This window comes from Argopecten irradians, chromosome 15 (assembly GCF_041381155.1).
Source record: "Argopecten irradians isolate NY chromosome 15, Ai_NY, whole genome shotgun sequence".
Taxonomy (NCBI): Eukaryota; Metazoa; Mollusca; class Bivalvia; order Pectinida; family Pectinidae; genus Argopecten; species Argopecten irradians.
In genome coordinates this window covers 32,898,769-32,919,467 of record NC_091148.1, presented here as the reverse complement: position 1 = coordinate 32,919,467, position 20,699 = coordinate 32,898,769, and the positions used below count along the sequence as shown (strand labels likewise).

The following is a 20,699-nucleotide window of genomic DNA, read 5'->3' as shown; positions in this document are numbered from 1 at the left end:
TGTCCATTGTATAATTAAACAATAGACAACGGTATGACAGGTAAATTACACCCCATCAAACCCCGTGTCACAGGTATGATAAAACCTAATTACAGGTACACAATCATACGACCTTCCCCTTACAATAAACATTTTGTATTGGTTCTATTCCAACTTGGTGTTTAATTTCAACAAACAGTGCAAAAATTGTACATAATAATTCCTCTTTATTGATTAAATACAATATATAGACATTTATTTGGAATGCAAATCGCAGACCAAGTGACTTATCATTTAAAGTTAAATTTTTTGACTTCCTTAAAACCTTAAATCGTATGCTAATAAATCTATAAACTCGTAGTCAAACAGGACTTACTCTGAAGGTGAAAGAATCATTGAATAATCAAAAAGATTATACATGAAACAGTCAAACCTGTCAATGAAGACCACCCCAGAGACCAAGATAAAATGGTCTTTAAAACAGGTAAGATTGTGTTAAAATTGACCATTTGAAACATCCAGAAAGTTGTCGCATTAAGCCCATGGTCTTTACACAGAGGTGGTCACTAAGACAAGGGTTTAACCATAATATTTAGAAACGATATCAAAGAATCAAAAGCATTATCATATGAAGACAAATTTCATACCTTTTTATACTAACACACACATATACGAGTACCTGGCTGATGACACAACTTTACTTCCCATAACTTTTCAGTTTTTATGACCAAATTGCGCAATATATAATTATATTGTGAAATGAAATTCACATCCACATGTAAGCCGTATATATATTGATAAATTATTGTCACTGTAGCTTTCCTTACTCCCCACACCAAACATAGGAATCTAATTTCAGTTCTGTCAATATTTATCATCGCAATACGGAATCAATTAAACCATTGCTATTCTGAAATCTATGGGACTTATGTTAGTAAGATTGACTTCTTTGGCAATTCATTGATAATCAGGAAACACTCAATGACAATAACAATCAATATTTTTTTTTTATTGATTTTGTATTGTAGAATATTTTCTAGTTATACAAGGAGACTTATCGACTTGTCACCAGCAGTCATTAGTTCACAACTTCTTAATGTATTACCATACATGTATTCCAGTATTTTTAATTTCAATTATAATTGCGACTTTTATTACCTGTCTTAGATCAAACAATTTACAGGTGTATTATCCTCCATTGTACTCTATACATTGATTATTTTGTACCTGGTATATCTCACATTTGTATCAATAATTCTGTTCAATAGTCTACACACCAGGCTTCCAATAAACACACCATAGAGATTTCTCTCATATAAATTCTGTTTATAATGTTTTGTCTAAACCAAATTATATTTTATTTTGACAAACTTGGCACGTCCTTACATGACCCTGGCTGTTAATAGTACGTTAAACTAATAAAACTCCATTTTATTTTGGTCCTGGTGGCTCAACATTTATAACAGTATCAAGCAAATAACGTCCATATGACACTACCTAAAGTACATGAAGGTGGGAAGTTTTCATATGAAAATTTAGTAAAATCAACAAGTTTTTTCCAAACAGTTTATAAGTACATTGTCCTTCTATGAATGGGTGTAACACGTTTTAAATTTCTCAATTTCAATTTCATATTTTTCATCAAGAAATGAAGCCATTTGGTCTTTACTAAATGGGAAATTTTTATCTGGGACAGTTCATAAGAAAGAAAAGGTCAACCATTTGGTAGAACTATATCTATATAATGCTACCAACATGTGTGGGTGTTTTTTTTTTTTTTGGTCTTCCTTTGTTTTTACAGATAAATACAGTAAATTGTCAATTTGGAAGAAAAAACATCACAAGAATAACATGTAATTTTAAGGAAACTTGCTGAAATTTAAAGATATTTTAAATTGGTTGATTTTAGTTTAATTAATTTGGCTCATGAATGCTGTGAATTTAATTTAGCCTTAATCAATTTGACTTGTGTTTCAAGACCTAAATTATGAGCAAACTATTAATTTGGCTCATGAACCCTACAAATTTAATTTGGCCTTATAATCAATTTTCCCTTACCTAAATTGTGAGGCTATTATATGCCGCTTCTGATATCGCTGATTTCCTGAAAAGAATATTAATAAACCCAGATGTAAGTAAATCTTGTTAGTACTAATACACTACTCATTTCCAGTAGTTCTAACTATTACAGCTAATGATCAACACAAACTCAGTACTCAATGGTCCTTCACGGCTATTATCCTCGGTTTACTTTTTACTTTTACAATAATAATCGTTCAGACAAACATCAGGTATTGATTCTATAAATATTTATATTAAACATATTTTGGTCTAAGAACAACCTGCTTTCTTTGAAGTTTGGATCATTGATTAAGAGAACTGATATTCAAGTTTGAGTACTTTTGTGTTTATCCTGGAATTAATTGATGGTGTGGGGATTTGTAAGGTCTCAATTCCATAAACTTTAATTGATAGGACAGAATGTGCAACAATTATATGTCCCCACTCATCCTCTCCCCCTCTTCATCGCAAAAGGCCCAGAGAGCCTGTATCACTCACATTTATTGAATTCAGTAAATATGACAAAATGAGCTAATGGATTTATATAGTATCTCAACAATGCTTTGAAAAACATCATTCCATAATGGTCATGATTATTATTACATTGTACTTTGACTGGTGGTCAATATCATTAAGTATTTGATGGTCAACCATGGTCTACATTTCTTCTGAGGAAGCTGTCTTCTCCAAACAAAAGCAAGCTAATTAATTTGATTTTCATTCATGGCCAAATTGGCCACTTTTGCCTGTCCCTGGAGCTCTGACCACCCAGGGTAAGGGGTAGAAGATCAATCCAACCATTTTAACAAATCAGACTCCCCTTCCCTATAGAGGTTATACACAGGAAATATTAGAGATATCCATATAAGAATAGAAACGGTAATAGAAGAATTTGTGTAACATCTACCCAACAAATATGTTTGCTGGAGACGCAGTCATAATTCGATCTATGACGAATGTCTATAACCACAGCTCTATAATACCTGTAAGCATATCCTGAATTATTGATTCTGTCTGCATTTAACTAATACACTCCATATACCTTTAATTATGTACAGGTAAAAACGCAACCAACCTTTAATTATGAACAGGTAAAATGTTTGATGACTCAATACAAGTTAGGTGTAGAGTTTGATGTACTGAAGTACGGCACACAGCTTTAATAAGTACAGGTTTTACCTTGTCATCTCGGCACTTGAAGTGTGCCACACCTTACGGTACTGTACAGAAGCATATGAATGATTCGTTTGTTTGTTTGATTAATTAACGTCCTATTAACAGCTATGGTCATGTAAGGACGGCCTCCCATGTATGCGGTGTACTGCGTGTATGTTGTGCGATGTGCTTGTTTTGGGAGAATGTGGTAATTATTCATGTTGTGTCTTCTTGTATAGTGGAACTGTTGCCCTTTTTATAGTGCTATATCACTGAAGCATGCCACCGAAGACACCAAGCAACACACTCCACCCGGTCACATTATACTGACAACGGGCAAACCAGTCGTCCCACTCCCTGTATGCTGAGCACTAAAGCAGGAGCAGAAACTACCACTTTTATAGATTTTGGTGTGTCTCGGCCAGGGGACAGAACCCAGATGCTTCCTCACAGGGGCGAATGCTCAACTGTTGGCCAAAAGTGAGGCGGTGCCAAGGGAGGCATTAGGAAAGATAAAGTCAGTTAGGAAGAATAGAAAAGATAAGATTCTAAATTTAGTCGCCTTTTACGATCATGCAATAGGGGCTGCAGGTACAATTCTAACGCCCTACCTGCAGGGCCAATTCATTGGTTAATTAGATCAACATCTTATTGACAGCCAGTGTTATTTAAAGGCGGGCTCTTGTGTATGTGGCATGTTGCGTGTATGAAACGCATGTGTATTTTGGGAGGCTGCAGTATTATATATGTTCATGTTGGGACTCTTTGTAATAGTCAAGAACTGACTTGTCATATATTAAAATGTATTTAATGATTGATGGAAACAAATTAGGTGAAGACAAGAATAACTTACAGAAAATTTAGCTAAAACAGCCATCTAACTATCTGAAGTAATTATGTAAATAGTGAGGTCAGAAACCATTTGTAAATTCTAATTCTAATTATATATATATATATATATATATATAATTATAAATGAACTTTCAGCTAGCTTCCTCTTTCTAAGATAATCAGCTTCTTGCCATATCTGTTAAAAAAGTTTGACCCTGCAATGGATTCTTTTGAATATAAAATTACCCTTTCCTTACACACACAGTCACACACAACCAGATACCAACCATCTTATTTTAAATCCATCAAACAAATATTTTCGGTCTGACTGTCAAACCTGTATAATAAGACCATCCAGGGGACAAAGAGAAAGTGATCTCTAAAGCCAAGTGGTCTTTATACATAGGCCAAATTGATGGATCCCAAGCAGTCAATCAAAACTGCATTTTGTATTGTGTATGCTAGGCTGTCTGCTCCGACATTGAATAGGTACACGTGCGTGTCCAGGCATTACTGGCGTGATTGTATGATAATTGGTCATTTTGGACCTTAAAAAGTGGCTGATTAATCAGGTGGTCCTTCTATAGAGGATCAGGTGGTCCTTCTATAGAGGTTGTCACTAAAGCATTAGTTTGACTATATAGATTTGTATTCAAGTTCTGACTTTGAAAATAATTTTTCTAATTCTTATATTTTTCAGGAGATGTTCCAGCAGACCTTCCCCATACAAACCAATGATTAGCTGTCGTCATAGAAACACAGTAAAGACTTGAAGAAGTTTGAAACATTTTTATGGAAATGGCTAAGGTACATCACATGAAACCAGTAGCTACGTCAAAGCACTGGTCTGACCTACGCACTGATGATGACATCCAATCAGCCGTTTCAACTTTCCTGGAGGATGAATCCCATAACTTAAGTGGGAAAACATTACATGAGAGCATCGTGGAAGTGTCTCGTTGGCTCGGAACACAGATCCAGAAAGAACGCGAAGGATGGGCGTACAAGATACGCATGGCCATGCAAGAAATAGAGACCCACCGAAGAGAGACTATGAAAATCCATAATGTGATACAGGAGTGTACGAATCAGCTGAGACTGATTGCGGAATGTTGTAACATGGACGAGGAGCTCCTGGGTAAAATTTCCCAGGAGGAAACCAAGCGCGCCCTGCCTCTGTATATCGAATGTCTTGCCGAACTTATCAATACGTTAGTGGAGGATAGACTACAGTGTCTGCAGCTACTAAAGCTGGGAGAGTCGGACATCGACGGTCAGACTGTATTTAGTATGTTAAGTCTACATCTACAAAAGTTGGAGTTCCAGAACAATCAGTCGCACAAAGAACGCGAAGATCACTTAGTTAAAGTAGAGCGTGAAAACACACAGCTGATGGCGGAACTGAACCGCCACAAGAAACAGTTAAGTAAGCTACAGGAGGAGTATAAGAAGCTTCAGTTTATTCTGCAGGCTGTTCAGGTGGACGAAAGACAGGAATTGTCGCCGACAAAAGACGGAATGACGTCACCGACACAGTCAGCCAAAGGTGACAACAGTGGTATACAAATCACAGAGGAAAAACTGTTAAAACTACAATCAAGTGCAAAAAGACTGGAGAACTCTCTACAGGATGCTCTCTCACAGATCGACCATTTCCATAAAAATGCAAAAACTTCTTCAAAACAGAATCCAACTAGTAAACAGTCAAAAGGTTCAAACCACAAACACAAAGCGTTGATGAGGAACCGGAGTCCAAATTCAGGAGTGTTACCGACTCTTAAAACAGTTCCACCAACAAAACTGGCCTACACACAAAGTTCTCTGAGTGAAAGGAAAACCAGTTCTCTACAGAACTCAATCCTAGAGAAAACAAACTCTGTACCAAACTCCTTCATGGAGAGGACAAATAGATCCATCTCAGAACGAATGAATCGGTTCCAAGTCTCCGATGTATCTGCCATTTCAGACTCCAAATCTCTTGACTTGAACGACCCACCTGTACGGATTAAATGGCGGAGACGCCAGGTCAGCCCAGTTAGTCTCGGTGCAGAACCACGGACGTCGACTTTGAACGAACGACCTGTGCCAAAGGCGCAAGGCTCACAGCAATCCTCAAAATCCTTCACTTTTCGATCTTTGGTGAGATCGCTGGACGAAATGAGAGTGAAGAAGGCGACAAAAACAAAAGGTGGGCAGAAAGTCAGTAAATGTTTGCGTTGTCAGAAACTATTTACCCTAAACGATAATCATAAGAAGGCGTGTTGTTACCACCCGCGAAGTAAAGAACGGGTGGAGGAGTACACGAGTAAGGGACGCCTGACACGCGTTTCCTACGTGTGGCAGTGTTGTAGACAAAATGTGGACAGTCAGGGCTGTCTGTACGGACAACATGTCTGATGGGGGGCACTAGTGTCAGATAGGGGCATAGCAAGGGGGCAATGGTGTCAGGGAGGGGGCATAGTAAGGGGACAATGTCAGATATGGGAGGGAAGGAGGAATAAATGCCTTGCATAGGGGTCAGCATAGTATAGTACTTTGATCAGTAATGCCAAAATTGACATCTATCATATCAACTTATATTTCAAAGAAAATTCCTACACTTTTTGCATCTTTCCGTACTTATGCTGCTTGGTTATACATCTTAAGTCATCAAAATGTGTCACATGAAACACTGTATAACAAATATATAATTACCAGTAGATAAAGGATAAAAGCATCTGATTTGAGCTCTGATGGAAGGTTGTAAATAATGGCAAATATCAAGGTGCATCATGGCTCTATATCGGGGTCCTTCAAGGGGAACAGGTTGAATATTGCAATGATCGAAACAGGGTTATTATAACTCATGCAGGGTAAAAACAAAAGAGAAGTCATTGACATCTAAGTACATGTACGAATATCCATATTTATTTTACGTTTTCAGGAGGATTAACCTTTTAATACAAGTACCAGTAGAATTTCTAATGCATACTACCGGTACATGAAAATTATCACTGGGGCAGGTCACAGGGTATTTGTAGACCAAATGTTTTTTATAAGAGTTTAAAATCTATGGAGAAGCTCAACCCTAAAAGTAAATGAAAGATACTATATATCAAGAATAGATGATCTTATGGAAAAATTTGGTCCGAAGGTATATTAAACCACTTTCATTTTTGCGAGATACAAATGTTCGCAGATTTTTGCTTGAGGTTTGACCGCACATTCAAATGTTTCACAAATGATTGTATAAATGTATGCTTGAATGCATGATCGTCAGTGAGAGACCTTGATTGCGATTTTTTTTATTTGCGAATGTGTTTAAAAAAGCGAAGATGCGAACAACTGTATACGTGGGAATAAAGTGGTTTATTTTAACAGTACTTTTAATAATCATGAACGGTTCTGCAATTCAAAGTAGCTGATAAAATTCTGAAATACATGTGTACCCCGAATGTGTGTCTGAAGCTTTTACCTATAATGTAACTCAAGGCTGTGTTGTTTTTGTTAATTTATTATATACACAAACATTAATATATGACCAGTATTATGTTAAGTTTTTTTTTTAATTGTTTAATATCTAAAATTGCAGATTTTTGTTATTTCGTGGAAGATGATTGGTACAAGAAAATATTATTTTGTCTAAAACAAGAAAATATCTTTGAAACAAGCAAAAAAAAAAGAAGAGAGAATATTTATCAAAATCATTTTTAATTGACACAAAGTTAAATGAAAATTTTAATACAATTCCTTCTAATAGCCTTAGATGAACAGTTCTTAATGTGTTTTGTAATGAGTAATGCAATATAATGAAAAATTTAATTCAAATTATGTGTGATCATTAATTCAATTTAATAGTATATACATGTATATTCAATACCACATTCTACTGAAAACATAAGTTCAGTAATACAATAATTTCATGCCTGAACATGCTTATAAACACATCTTATCAAAAAACACTGATGTTTCATTGTACCAATTAAAACATGTCATTATTTTAATTGATATTTTCATTTTATTACTTAAAATCTAAGCAGCAACTTGAAAATATTTGCTAAATGCCAAGAAAAATTGAAAAGAGAGAAAAACTATGCATTGCAATATTCCCACTGCAAACAAATAATTTCAGTCATTTTATTTGATTTGCATATTAACATATCTATCATAAACTTCTCATAGGTATTTTCCATACAGGCAAATGTATTATTTTGTGTAGCTTTTGAAGCTATACTTCATTTCCTTCCAATGAATATTATTAAAGTTGCCATATTTTCAATTTAAAATTTGCATGTTTTCATTTCAATTTATTGATTTGGACAAATTAAATATGATACCAACCAATTTTATTGTAATAAACCTAAATTATCATTTTTGTGATACTTTTTGCGATCAGTCTATAATCAATCTCAAGATTTCAATTCAATTTTTTTACAGCCAATAAAAATGCTGCTTGACTGCAAGAGTTACTTCCCTTAGCATGAAGTTTAGAGTGAAATTAGTAATCAATTCTCAGACTTTTTAAAGTGAATAGCCGGGGAAAGAAAACCAGTCTAAATGCGTTCGTTGGCCTTCCACAAGTCCTTAAATATCAAAACGACGGTCATGTTCTGCTTATGTTGCCCAGTTTTGAAAGCAAGGCTGCGTGGAAATGCCAAAATGGACATAGCCAGCTGAGAGGACATGTTAGGATTTCTGTAATATAAATCAACTTCTTCACATGCACAGCGATTTTGACAGGGAATTTGATCTTTCTATTTCATAAGAAATTTTACTGGATATATAAACACCATTTTTACAGACTTCAGCCTTCCTTTGCTTGACTATTCATTTTAATAAAACTTTAGAAGAAGAAAAAAAAACAGGAAAAAATCCTATCCCAAAAAATAATGAAAGAAACATTTGAGTTTTATCTTGGAATTTTGATTGAAGATATTTTTCCGTGTTACTCACACCTTCAAACCATCCAGTAGGATGTTACAGTGATACTAAGGGGAGTAAATCTTTAATTCATAAGATCTAACAAATTATTTTGATCAGAGGATGTTTATATTTTTAAAGGCCCACTATCTTTCCAAAACAAAAATTAAAAGGTTTATTAAAAGCAATAATAGCAGAAGAATATATATAACACTGCTGGCTTATAATGAGGTTACAACACCAAGCAAGATTTCCTACATAATCTTTTTTAGCAGGGAAGAGTCATTTCACTGTTTAGCTGCCTGGTACAGTTACAGTCAAATAATTAAGGCACAGTGGACAATGGCAGGAAACATGAAAATCAACATTTAATTTGTTTTTATTAAATTGATAGTAAGCTTATAACTTTTGTGACTCTACAAAATTATAATCATATTTTACATTCTTATTTAAAAGTTAAAAGCCATTTTGGAAATGTTGTGGGCCTTTAAAATTTTAACCACCTTGATTTCTTCAGAAGTATTTTTTGATGTATTATCAGCCAAGGTCGTCTAAGGAAAGGTCAGGTTTAGGAGAAAGAGAAGAGCTGACGTGGAGTTCCCAGGGAAACACCTCCAACCTATGGTCATGGCAACCACCTTAAATGCAAAAAAAAATATTTACAGATGTTGCAGAATTATGCACTAAATGCGTTAATTGTAGAGAAGTTGGATTTGAAAGCAAAACTTAGAGGTGGAGATTTAAAACAATCGGTTATACCTTTGGGCCAGGTGAGCTAAAAACATTTGAAGCTCAGACAAGACAATAATGTAGATCATACCAAAGTCAAAATGGTAGCTACAGAGTCCCTCTTTTTTTTTTTTTTAAAATATAAGATGGCTGCTTAGTAGCCATTTTCAATCCAGTTTCCCAAAAGAGTTACAAAGCAGATCTTGATGACATTTGGAAATCAGCCTACCAAATTTGAGAACACTACTCCACTTCATTCCTTCTATACATACATATATCTGTCATCGGTAAAATCCAAGATGGCCATTAAGCAGCCCCAAAGTTTCACAGCAGGTCTAAATGACATGGGAAATCACTCTACCATATGTTTAGAACAATATGCCTTCAATACAAAACTTTAATTTTTTCTTTTAAATCTAAGATGGCCGCTGAGCAGCCAATGTGAATCTCATTAACCCAAGAAGCTATAAAGCAGACACTGGTGACACTGGTATCATTCTATCAAATTTGAGAGAAATAGTCCACTGCCTCATGCATCATAATTCTATTTTTGGGGGGGGGGGGGGGGGGGGGGAAAAAAACGAACAGATGAATATTAAACATTTCTGTCTTGTGCACCCAAATCTTGATGCGGAGCCCTAATTATGAAGTTCTAGTGACATAGGATGAGGCTAGTGGTAACAGAACATTGAACAAGATAATAGATGGCTTAATTATTATTACCTAATATCTGTTTTAGTACAAATATTCAAAAGCAGTTCGGAATAAATTTATTTGATACATATCTGTCAATTGACAATGATATTTTTAAACCTGACCAAAGGAAAAATTGAGTTATTGGAGTAAAATACAGTATTTCTGTCGAACCGATGAGATGAAAGGCTCAAGGTAATAAAAGAACTGAATTGAATTGAATTGTGTAGACCTTTAGACATGTATAACAATCCCAATGAGCACTTACCAAGGAAACTGTCCATGAAGTCTGATCAGCCAAAAGTGAATCTGATTCATCACAACACTGACCTTGACCATAAAATGATTTTTGAACCTAAAAAACAATCTAAAGCAAGAACTTTTCCTAAGAGAGGTGTCCATATTTGAAAACCCAATGGGAATGTAAATTTGAATAAACACATGAAAGTAATCTTGACCTACCAACCTGAAGAACAATCCTATGCTACTACGTCTGTACCCAGGGGTCCTCAATCAAGCTGTCCAGGAAGTGTAAATTTTATCATTCAAAGTGATCTTAAGTATGACAGAAACTTTTTTAACAGTTATTTCAGGACAATACAGACTTAACACGTACCTATATATGAGAGAAACACGAGTTTGAACTTTGTAGTGCAAGCACCAAGGCAGTACTTTGTACTTTATCACTCAAATTTTGTAGTCAATACACTACAATATTTATATTTTAGTGCAAAACCTTGTAACAACTGACATTCAGCTTTCTTCAGCACTCTAGAACAAAAGTTAGTTTAATCGTATCTGTATTGTCATCATGACCTTGTATGATCACGATCATTTCATTTCAACAAAATTTTATTTCAAATAAATTGAAATGGGATCAAACAACAGGCATGAGTGCCTATGTAAGTTGTCTCCCTTAGGGAGCGCTCTAGAACAAAAGTTTATTTCCTCGTATCTGTATGGTCATTATGACCTAGGATTACGATCATATGATGATTCCTGAAATTGGTCAGTATTATAGACAATAGTTAGCTAAACTGGTCAGATATGGCATACTGAAAACACAACGAAAGCGTTGAGCTTTCAAAGGAACTCTAGAGCCTTCCATTTATATTACCAAGTTTTATTCTGCATGGTCATTTGAGCTATTACTTGTATTGACTGATATGCAATTTGTGTAACATTATTTTCTTTCAACCTGAACAAAGATATCAATTATCCAGGTATGTTGAGGGTAAGACATCTTTATGTTACCGGCCGGGACAAGACAATCAATGATTCACTGTAATAATATCATGACATCAAAACTGTGTTGACGACAAGCCAAAAGTATCCCAATATATGTAATGTCATTATCAGAACTCAGTATCTAAGGAATTTTACCCCTGTCAGGTCGAGATTTCCCTCTCTCATCATCTAAAAGGTGAAAGATTGTAATAAAAATATCTCATGGACACAAATGATGAAACAATAAATGCCTGCTCCCAAAAGAAAATCATTCTGAACAGACCCAAGGCTGCAAGTGCTCTTTTTTTCAGCCAAAAATTAATGTAATGTATAAAAAGTACTTCTAAGTAAGTTTCTGATATATGTTTGACCACTGTGACCATAAAAGATAGCTCTTCATTAAAGCAATTGCTACATACAGTCTCAATATCAGGTCTCTGGGCCTTTAGGTTACTGGCAAAAAGTTGTTTAAAAGATTTTAGCCTATTCCCCCATGATCTTGAATGAAAGTCAAGGACATTCGTAAACTTGGTAGCCCTTCATCCCAGGATGCTACAGGACCTGTATCAGGTCTCAATGCCTCTTGCTTGTTGACAAGAAGTTGATTATTCAAAGATTTTAGCCTAATTAATGCCTGTCACCTTGAAAGATGGTCAAGGTCATTTGTTTGAACAAACTTTGTTGTACTTCATTCCAGCATGATACAACACCAATATCAGATTTGTAACCCTCTTTGTTGTCAACAAGAAGTTGTTTAAATGTTTTAGCCTATTTGACCTCTATGACCTTAAATGAAGATCAAAGACATTCATTTGAACAAACTTAGAAGCCCTTAATCCTAGAATGTTACATACCAATATCAGTACCCTAGACCTTTTGGCTATTGCGAAGAAGCCTTTCAATAAAGAGATTATGAACAGTGGATGGCGACGAATGAAGGAGTCCAGCTGAAACTTTAACTAAGTTTATAGCAATTCATTTAACTGGAAAACTAATTAAGAAGTTTTCTGAAATGGAAAAGTAAACACTGAACATTAAGTTGTGGATAACAGATGGCTACACACAGTATAACCTCACTTGTCCTTTAGGCAGGTACCGTATTTGACCTAATAAGCATCCAGGGCGTTTAAAAAATTGAAAAAAAATGCAAAGGTGCTAATAAGACAAATTATTGCGAATCTATACAGTTATGTGCAGTTTCGATCTTTATTTATGTCAGGGCAATTGAAATTGAAGCCTCAAAAAGGGGGAGGGCGCTTATAGGGACATTGGCTCTTATTGGGTCGAATACGGTAAGGTAAAACTGTTAGAGGCGAGTGGAACTTTTAATACATGGTCTACAGAAAGGTTTCAAACCTAGGACCATCAAATTAAGCCAGATACTGGCAACAGAACCGTCCGTCCTAAACATTAATTACTGAACCAACAAGTCCAAAACTGTTACTTAATCCATAACATTAAACTCAGAATAGCAGAATTCAAACTGATTATTTATGGTAGAATTGCCTTTGAAGCAATATGTATGCAGACCCCGATTTCTCGAAACAAATTTAAGTCAAAAACTGACCGAAGTCATAAATTTTCATATAAGTTATATAAGGAGAAAAATTAAGTTTTGACTTAAGTCTGCACTTTTGTTTTCAAGAAATCGGGGCCTGGCCCCTTCTAGCTATTAAAGTTACCTTAGCCTGTTATCTTAGTAACAATGAACTTTACACGTTACCTTTAAACACAAATTGAATGATCACAAACTGTGTTACCTCCTAAACTACCATCGTATAAAGTTTCAACAAAATAGAATAATCCGTTCTCAAGTTATTGTCTGGAAATCAACATTTGGATAGACAATCAGACAGACAATAATGAAGACAAAAACTACATCACTCAGAAGGTTTCATAGGCATCTGATGTTTGAGAGTAAAGTTTACAAGTCACAACAAAAGACAGAAGGGCCTTAACAGTCATCTGACTACCTTGGCAATAATCGTATAGGAAATTAATCAGATATAGTGTCATAGTAGCCATCTTCGATTTCGGATCAACCTGAAAAATAACAACACTTTGTCGGGACCATATCAGGATCATTTGAGGCAAGTTTCAGCTAAATTGGGCTGGTAGAACTTGAGAAGAAGTTCAAAATGTGTTTTTAAGATGGCGGCTGTGGCTGCCATCTTGGCTTTCAAATCGACTTAAAAATAACAACACTAGCTCTGAACCATGTCGAGATCATTTCATGCAAGTTTCAGCTAAATCGTACTGGTAGAACTTGCGAAAAGTTAAAAATGTGAAAAAATTTTCGGGTCAGAAGATGACCTAAAAATCCTTGTAGATGGAAACCAACCTGTCCAGATCCCATCCATACCAACAACAAGATTATTCCACGGAAATAGATGTATAAACATTGCACAGAAACAATTTTCTATTTTAAGTATCAAATACCCTTGACCTCTAACCTCTACACACGGAAAGTATATATAAATCCAAGCAAGCAATTGTGTAAGAAGAGTCTGTATTCTGATAGTAATAACATTGACATGTGAACGTCCGGCCTGAAAACCAAATCCAGAGAATGAGATTGATCTTCTAAAGGGAATTTGGGTTTGTTTCATGATAATGATACCGCCACCAACACTCAACACAATAATACAAGGGTGAGTTACTAAGTAACTAGTCTATCCTGTTTCTGTTTGGCCATGAAAAGAAGAGTTGGATCTCAATCAGAAATTACTCAAGGGGCCCCGCCCCTCCTGCCCCCGGGGGGTCAGAGTCAAAATTTATACGAGTTCTGTTCCCTTCCCCAAAGGATGTTTGTGGCCAAATTTGGTTACAATCCATGCAGAACTCTATGACCCCCCAGTAGCGATTTTAAAGGATTTACCTCTATTTCCCCTATTGGGCCCGCGCCCCTTCTGCCCCCAGGGGGTCAGAGCCAAAATTTATACAAGTTCTGTTCCCACTTCCCCAAAGGATGTTTGTGGCCAAATTTGGTTACATTCCATTCAGAACTCTATGACAAGTATAGGGAGTGATTTAAAGGGATTTACCTCTATTTCCCCTATTGGGCCCCCCCCTCCTGCCCCTGGAGGATCAGAGCCAAATTTATACAGGTTCTGTTCCCCTTCCCACAAGGATGTCCAAATTCAATTCATGTAACTATACAAAGGATTTACTCTATTTCCCCTATTGGCCCCCCCTCCTGCCCCAGGGGGTCAGAGCCAAAATTTACAAAGTTCTGTTCCCCCCCCAAGGATGTTTGTGGCCAAATTTGGTTACATTTGGTTACAAGGATCCATGCAGAACTCTATGACTAGTAGCGATTTAAAGGAAATGTTGACGGACGGACGGACGGACGGACGCCGCGCCATGACATAAGCTCACCGGCCCTTCAGGCCAGGTGAGCTAAAAATATTGTACCGCGATACAGTTTACCTGAACCGATTTTTTACGATATATTTTCTTAGTATTATAATTTCATTAATTTGATATAATTAAAACGTCCTGTCATTAGAACAAAACCAGCAAGTTGTATTTGTTTTCCTTTCCGATAATATGAAGCCATATGCATGTGTGTATCCCTTTTGTTTTCATTCGATTCCGATGTCGGTCAAATGTTTGTAATGTAACTAACGTGTATAATGTTCAAATGATTCAAACAATATGACATTAGGCTAGTTCCTGAAATATGATCAAGCTGATTTGCTCCATCAATCAACAATACCAGAATAATTCTCTAAAACACGTTTAAGGCCCGGTGGTGAATACATGGCTGCAGGGATTTGCCAGCTATTTCAGGCTTTTTCCAATTCCTACACGTGTCCAAACAACAAGTTTTTAATGACGATCGTAAGCTTATTTTGCCAGGACAATTGTACGTAAATTTGTTCATTATTTAGGTTCAAAAGTGTAAATATTTGCAGACACTATCATGTTTAGTTATTGCATTATTGAGGTTGTGATCGTCTGTAGCCTAGCTTTTTCACAAACAAACATCGTATTTTTTAAAACAAGAACCTCACATTTTTCTCACAACACGGTTGAAATCGATGTGAAACTACAACACGTACTGTATTTTGTATAATGTAAAGGGTGTTTTTATTATGGAATATATACAAAATAGACACCACATATGTTAAGGTCAAAAGATTGCAATACATATCACGATACAGCTGTTATTTTTTTAAATTTGTGTATCACAATATATCGTGGTACGCTTCTGTCGTATCGCGGCAGCCCTAACAGATATGGAAGTGTTTACTTTACAACATTCCCCTAAATGCTTTTGATTACATGTTTGATACAATCTAACATGTACTATGAATTTGTTCACATTTTAACTAATTAAACATATATGCCACCTGACAGAAAGCTAAATGTCAAATACCTGTGATACCAAATGCTAAAATCTTAAAACAATAAAGTCAATATTATAAAGCCACTCAGTCTAAATCTACTACAGGGACTGTGATCAGTGGTTAAGGTGTTCAAACCTACTACCAACTATACTACTAGCACTTTACCACTTTGATATATGCAGTCAAATTCCATGTGGGTCAGCTACATACTACAACTGACTATAAGTTGGTGGTTTTATTTAGCACTTTACCACTTTGATATATGCAGTCAAATTCCATGTGGGACAGCTACATACTACAGCTGACTATAAGTTGGTGGTTTTTATTTAGCACTTTACCACTTTGATATATGCAGTCAAATTCCATGTGGGTCAGCTACACACTACAGCTGACTATAAGTTGGTGGTTTTTATTTAGCACTTTACCACTTTGATATATGCAGTCAAAATTCCCTGTGGGTCAGCTACATACTACAGCTGACTATAAGTTGGTGGTTTTTATTTAGCACTTTACCACTTTGATATATGCAGTCAAATTCCCTGTGGGTCAGCTACATACTACAGCTGACTATAAGTTGGTGGTTTTTATTTAGCACTTTACCACTTTGATATATGCAGTCAAATTCCATGTGGGACAGCTACATACTACAGCTGACTATAAGTTGGTGGTTTTTATTTAGCACATTTAACCACTTTTGATATATGCAGTCAAATTCCATGTGGGTCAGCTACATACTACAGCTGACTATAAGTTGGTGGTTTTTATTTAGCACTTTACCACTTTGATATATGCAGTCAAATTCCATGTGGGTCAGCTACATACTACAGCTGACTATAAGTTGGTGGTTTTTATTTAGCACTTTACCACTTTGATATATGCAGTCAAATTCCATGTGGGTCAGCTACATACTACAGCTGACTATAAGTTGGTGGTTTTTATTTAGCACTTTACCACTTTGATATATGCAGTCAAATTCCATGTGGGTCAGCTACATACTACAGCTGACTATAAGTTGGTGGTTTTTATTTAGCACTTTACCACTTTGATATATGCAGTCAAATTCCATGTGGGTCAGCTACATACTACAGCTGACTATAAGTTGGTGGTTTTTATTTAGCACTTTACCACTTTGATATATGCAGTCAAATTCCATGTGGGTCAGCTACATACTACAGCTGACTATAAGTTGGTGGTTTTTATTTAGCACTTTACCACTTTGATATATGCAGTCAAATTCCATGTGGGTCAGCTACATACTACAGCTGACTATAAGTTGGTGGTTTTTATTTAGCACTTTACCACTTTGATATATGCAGTCAAATTCCATGTGGGTCAGCTACATACACTACAGCTGACTATAAGTTGGTGGTTTTTATTTAGCACTTTACCACTTTGATATATGCAGTCAAATTCCATGTGGGTCAGCTACATACTACAGCTGACTATAAGTTGGTGGTTTTTATTTAGCACTTTACCACTTTGATATATGCAGTCAAATTCCATGTGGGTCAGTTACATACTACAGCTGACTATAAGTTGGTGGTTTTTATTTAGCACTTTACCACTTTGATATATGCAGTCAAATTCCATGTGGGTCAGCTACATACTACAGCTGACTATAAGTTGTGGTTTTTATTTAGCACTTTACCACTTTGATATATGCAGTCAAATTCCCTGTGGGTCAGTTACATACTACAGCTGACTATAAGTTGGTGGTTTTTATTTAGCACTTTACCACTTTGATATATGCAGTCAAATTCCATGTGGGTCAGCTACATACTACAGCTGACTATAAGTTGGTGGTTTTTATTTAGCACTTTACCACTTTGATATATGCAGTCAAATTCCCTGTGGGTCAGCTACATACTACAGCTGACTATAAGTTGGTGGTTTTTATTTAGCACTTTACCACTTTGATATTTGCAGTCAAATTCCATGTGGGTCAGCTACATACTACAGCTGACTATAAGTTGGTGGTTTTTTATTTAGCACTTTACCACTTTATATATGCAGTCAAATTCCATGTGGGACAGCTACATTACTACAGCTGACTATAAGTTGGTGGTTCTTATTTAGCACTTTACCAGTTTGATATATGCAGTCAAATTCCATGTGGTCAGCTACATACCACAGCTGACTATAAGTTGGTGGTTTTTATTTAGCACTTTACCACTTTGATATATGCAGTCAAATTCCATGTGGGTCACCTACATACTACAGCTGACTATAAGTTGGTGGTTTTTATTTAGCACTTTACCACTTTGATATATGCAGTCAAATTCCCTGTGGGTCACCTACATACTACAGCTGACTATAAGTTGGTGTTTTTTATTTAGCACTTTACCACTTTGATATTTGCAGTTCAAATTCCATGTGGGTCAGCTACACACTACAGCTGACTATAAGTTGGTGGTTTTTATTTAGCACTTTACCACTTTGATATTTGCAGTCAAATTCCATGTGGGTCAGCTACACACTACAGCTGACTATAAGTTGGTGGTTTTTATTTAGCACTTTACCACTTTGATGTATGCAGTCAAATTCCTGTGGGTCAGTTACATACTACAGCTGACTATAAGTTGGTGGTTTTTATTTAGCACTTTACCACTTTATATATGCAGTCAAATTCCATGTGGGTCAGCTACATTACTACAGCTGACTATAAGTTGGTGGTTTTTATTTAGCACTTTACCACTTTATATATGCAGTCAAATTCCATGTGGGACAGCTACATACTACAGCTGACTATAAGTTGGTGGTTTTTATTTAGCACTTTACCACTTTGATATATGCAGTCAAATTCCTGTGGGTCAGCTACATACTACAGCTGACTATAAGTTGGTGGTTTTTATTTAGCACTTTACCAGTTTGATATATGCAGTCAAATTCCTGTGGGTCAGCTACATACTACAGCTGACTATAAGTTGGTGGTTTTTATTTAGCACTTTACCACTTTATATATGCAGTCAAATTCCCTGTGGGTCAGCTACATACTACAGCTGACTATAAGTTGGTGGTTTTTATTTAGCACTTTACCACTTTATATATGCAGTCAAATTCCATGTGGGTCAGCTACATACTACAGCTGACTATAAGTTGGTGGTTTTTATTTAGCACTTTACCACTTTGATATATGCAGTCAAATTCCATGTGGGTCAGCTACATACTACAGCTGACTATAAGTTGGTGGTTTTTATTTAGCACTTTACCACTTTGATATATGCAGTCAAATTCCATGTGGGTCAGCTACATACTACAGCTGACTATAAGTTGGTGGTTTTTATTTAGGTTCTCCAGCTCTTCTCCATCTTCATAAATAAACATGGCTGTTTTAAGGATTGAATCTTGCTTTGGTCGATTTCATGGGGTGATGAATTGAGTTGTTCTTGAAACAAATTGAATGAATTGCGAAGCAGTTCAGGTTGAATTTGTTTCAAGAGCAACTCAATTCATCACCCCCATGAAATCGACCAAAGTAAGATTCAATACTTATATTTCAATTCAATCGTATTAGATTTTTGTTGATTTTTGGTTAAAAACTTGTGAGTTTCTGGGCTTTTGCAAGTCAACAACGAGAGATGTAAGAAAATAGTGCGTCATTAGAATACAACTAATTAAAAATAAATAGTGCAAATATTACAATTTGTCATATATTTATTTAGAAACAAACTTTATTATCATTATTATTATTTTACAAGCTAACCGATACTTACATTATATATATCATTGGCTTCTTAGGTAAAATATGTGTTTTCGTTTTTAATATCACATACAGTGTATATAACAATAATGACAATAAAAAAAGCTAACCGAATTTTATAACATATATATATAATTCATTTTTCACAAAAAATGATACGAGCAGCCACTTGAAACGTCATGATATAGTCTACACGTGGATATCAAAAGGTCTCCAATACTTTTAAATGACATACGTATCAATTTACTAGTAAACGTTTTTGTCATAATTTGCGTGCCCCTGTGTTTTGGCTGAGGTGACCAAGATTGCATTTTACGGTCTCGGAATAGCAGTTGAGAGTGCTTGTTTTACACATGTTCATCGAAATTTAACTGTCGAAAACAGATATATCTAGATTTTATATCCGATGAAAAGTTAAATAATATAAGACCACGATCCAGAGTATCGTGGGTAGCGATAGGCCAAGGACACCTCCTTGCAGGTGGTGTATGGGATTTGCAAATTATTTAGTCTAGATGAAATAAACGATTATTCTAATTACTGGTTTATTTCATAATAATGAATGTACTTGCAATATTTCCAATGTTGGACATTTTTTATATTGCTATAATTAATATCGATGCTGCTTTCGTTTGTGCGATGAGATGAGATGAGGAGGTTTTGCTGAGTCATTTCGGTTTTCCCTGTCGACACCACAAGTGACCGTGTATTCTGTTTTTCCTGCAACTTTGTCATTATACATACAGAAGATGGTATTCAAAACGAAAGCAAATTGCCTGTTATTTACACGATTTCGCTCAAAGCGAAACGCTTCTCTGATGATCAAGAAAAGAATGCATTCACTAAACCGAATGAGTGTACACCTTTTTACTACCGTGGAAATATGTAAGCGACGTCATTCCGGTGATTGTGACGTCAATGTTTGGCGGGACTGACTGCCGTTTAATTCACTCCTACTAAAAGTGACGTCACTGGAATGTTCGGGATCAAGTCATCAAATTTAGAAATTGAATCAAACGAAAGAAATTAAACAATTATTTACTGAAATTGTAATATTTTCCTATTGCAACTAT

At 35.7% G+C, this 20,699-nt stretch overlaps 2 protein-coding genes across 5 annotated transcripts in view; one reads left to right on the top strand and one right to left on the bottom strand.

Moving 5' to 3' along the window:
* Positions 1-20,699, bottom strand: part of LOC138308790 (myosin heavy chain, cardiac muscle isoform-like) — a 144,618-nt gene that overhangs the window by 52,440 nt on the left and 71,479 nt on the right. The window lies entirely within an intron of this gene.
* Positions 1-20,699, top strand: part of LOC138308406 (polyamine-modulated factor 1-binding protein 1-like) — a 28,719-nt gene that overhangs the window by 4,234 nt on the left and 3,786 nt on the right. For 3 of the 4 annotated variants that reach the window (XM_069249386.1, XM_069249384.1, XM_069249383.1), the window contains exon 2: positions 4,727-8,291. In XM_069249386.1, the coding sequence (XP_069105487.1) occupies positions 4,819-6,423 (1,605 nt within the window). In that variant the 5' untranslated portion in view covers positions 4,727-4,818 and the 3' untranslated portion in view covers positions 6,424-8,291. Of the gene's footprint in view, positions 1-4,726; positions 8,292-20,699 lie in introns of those variants that run through there. The other variant, XM_069249387.1, reaches the window with a different exon arrangement.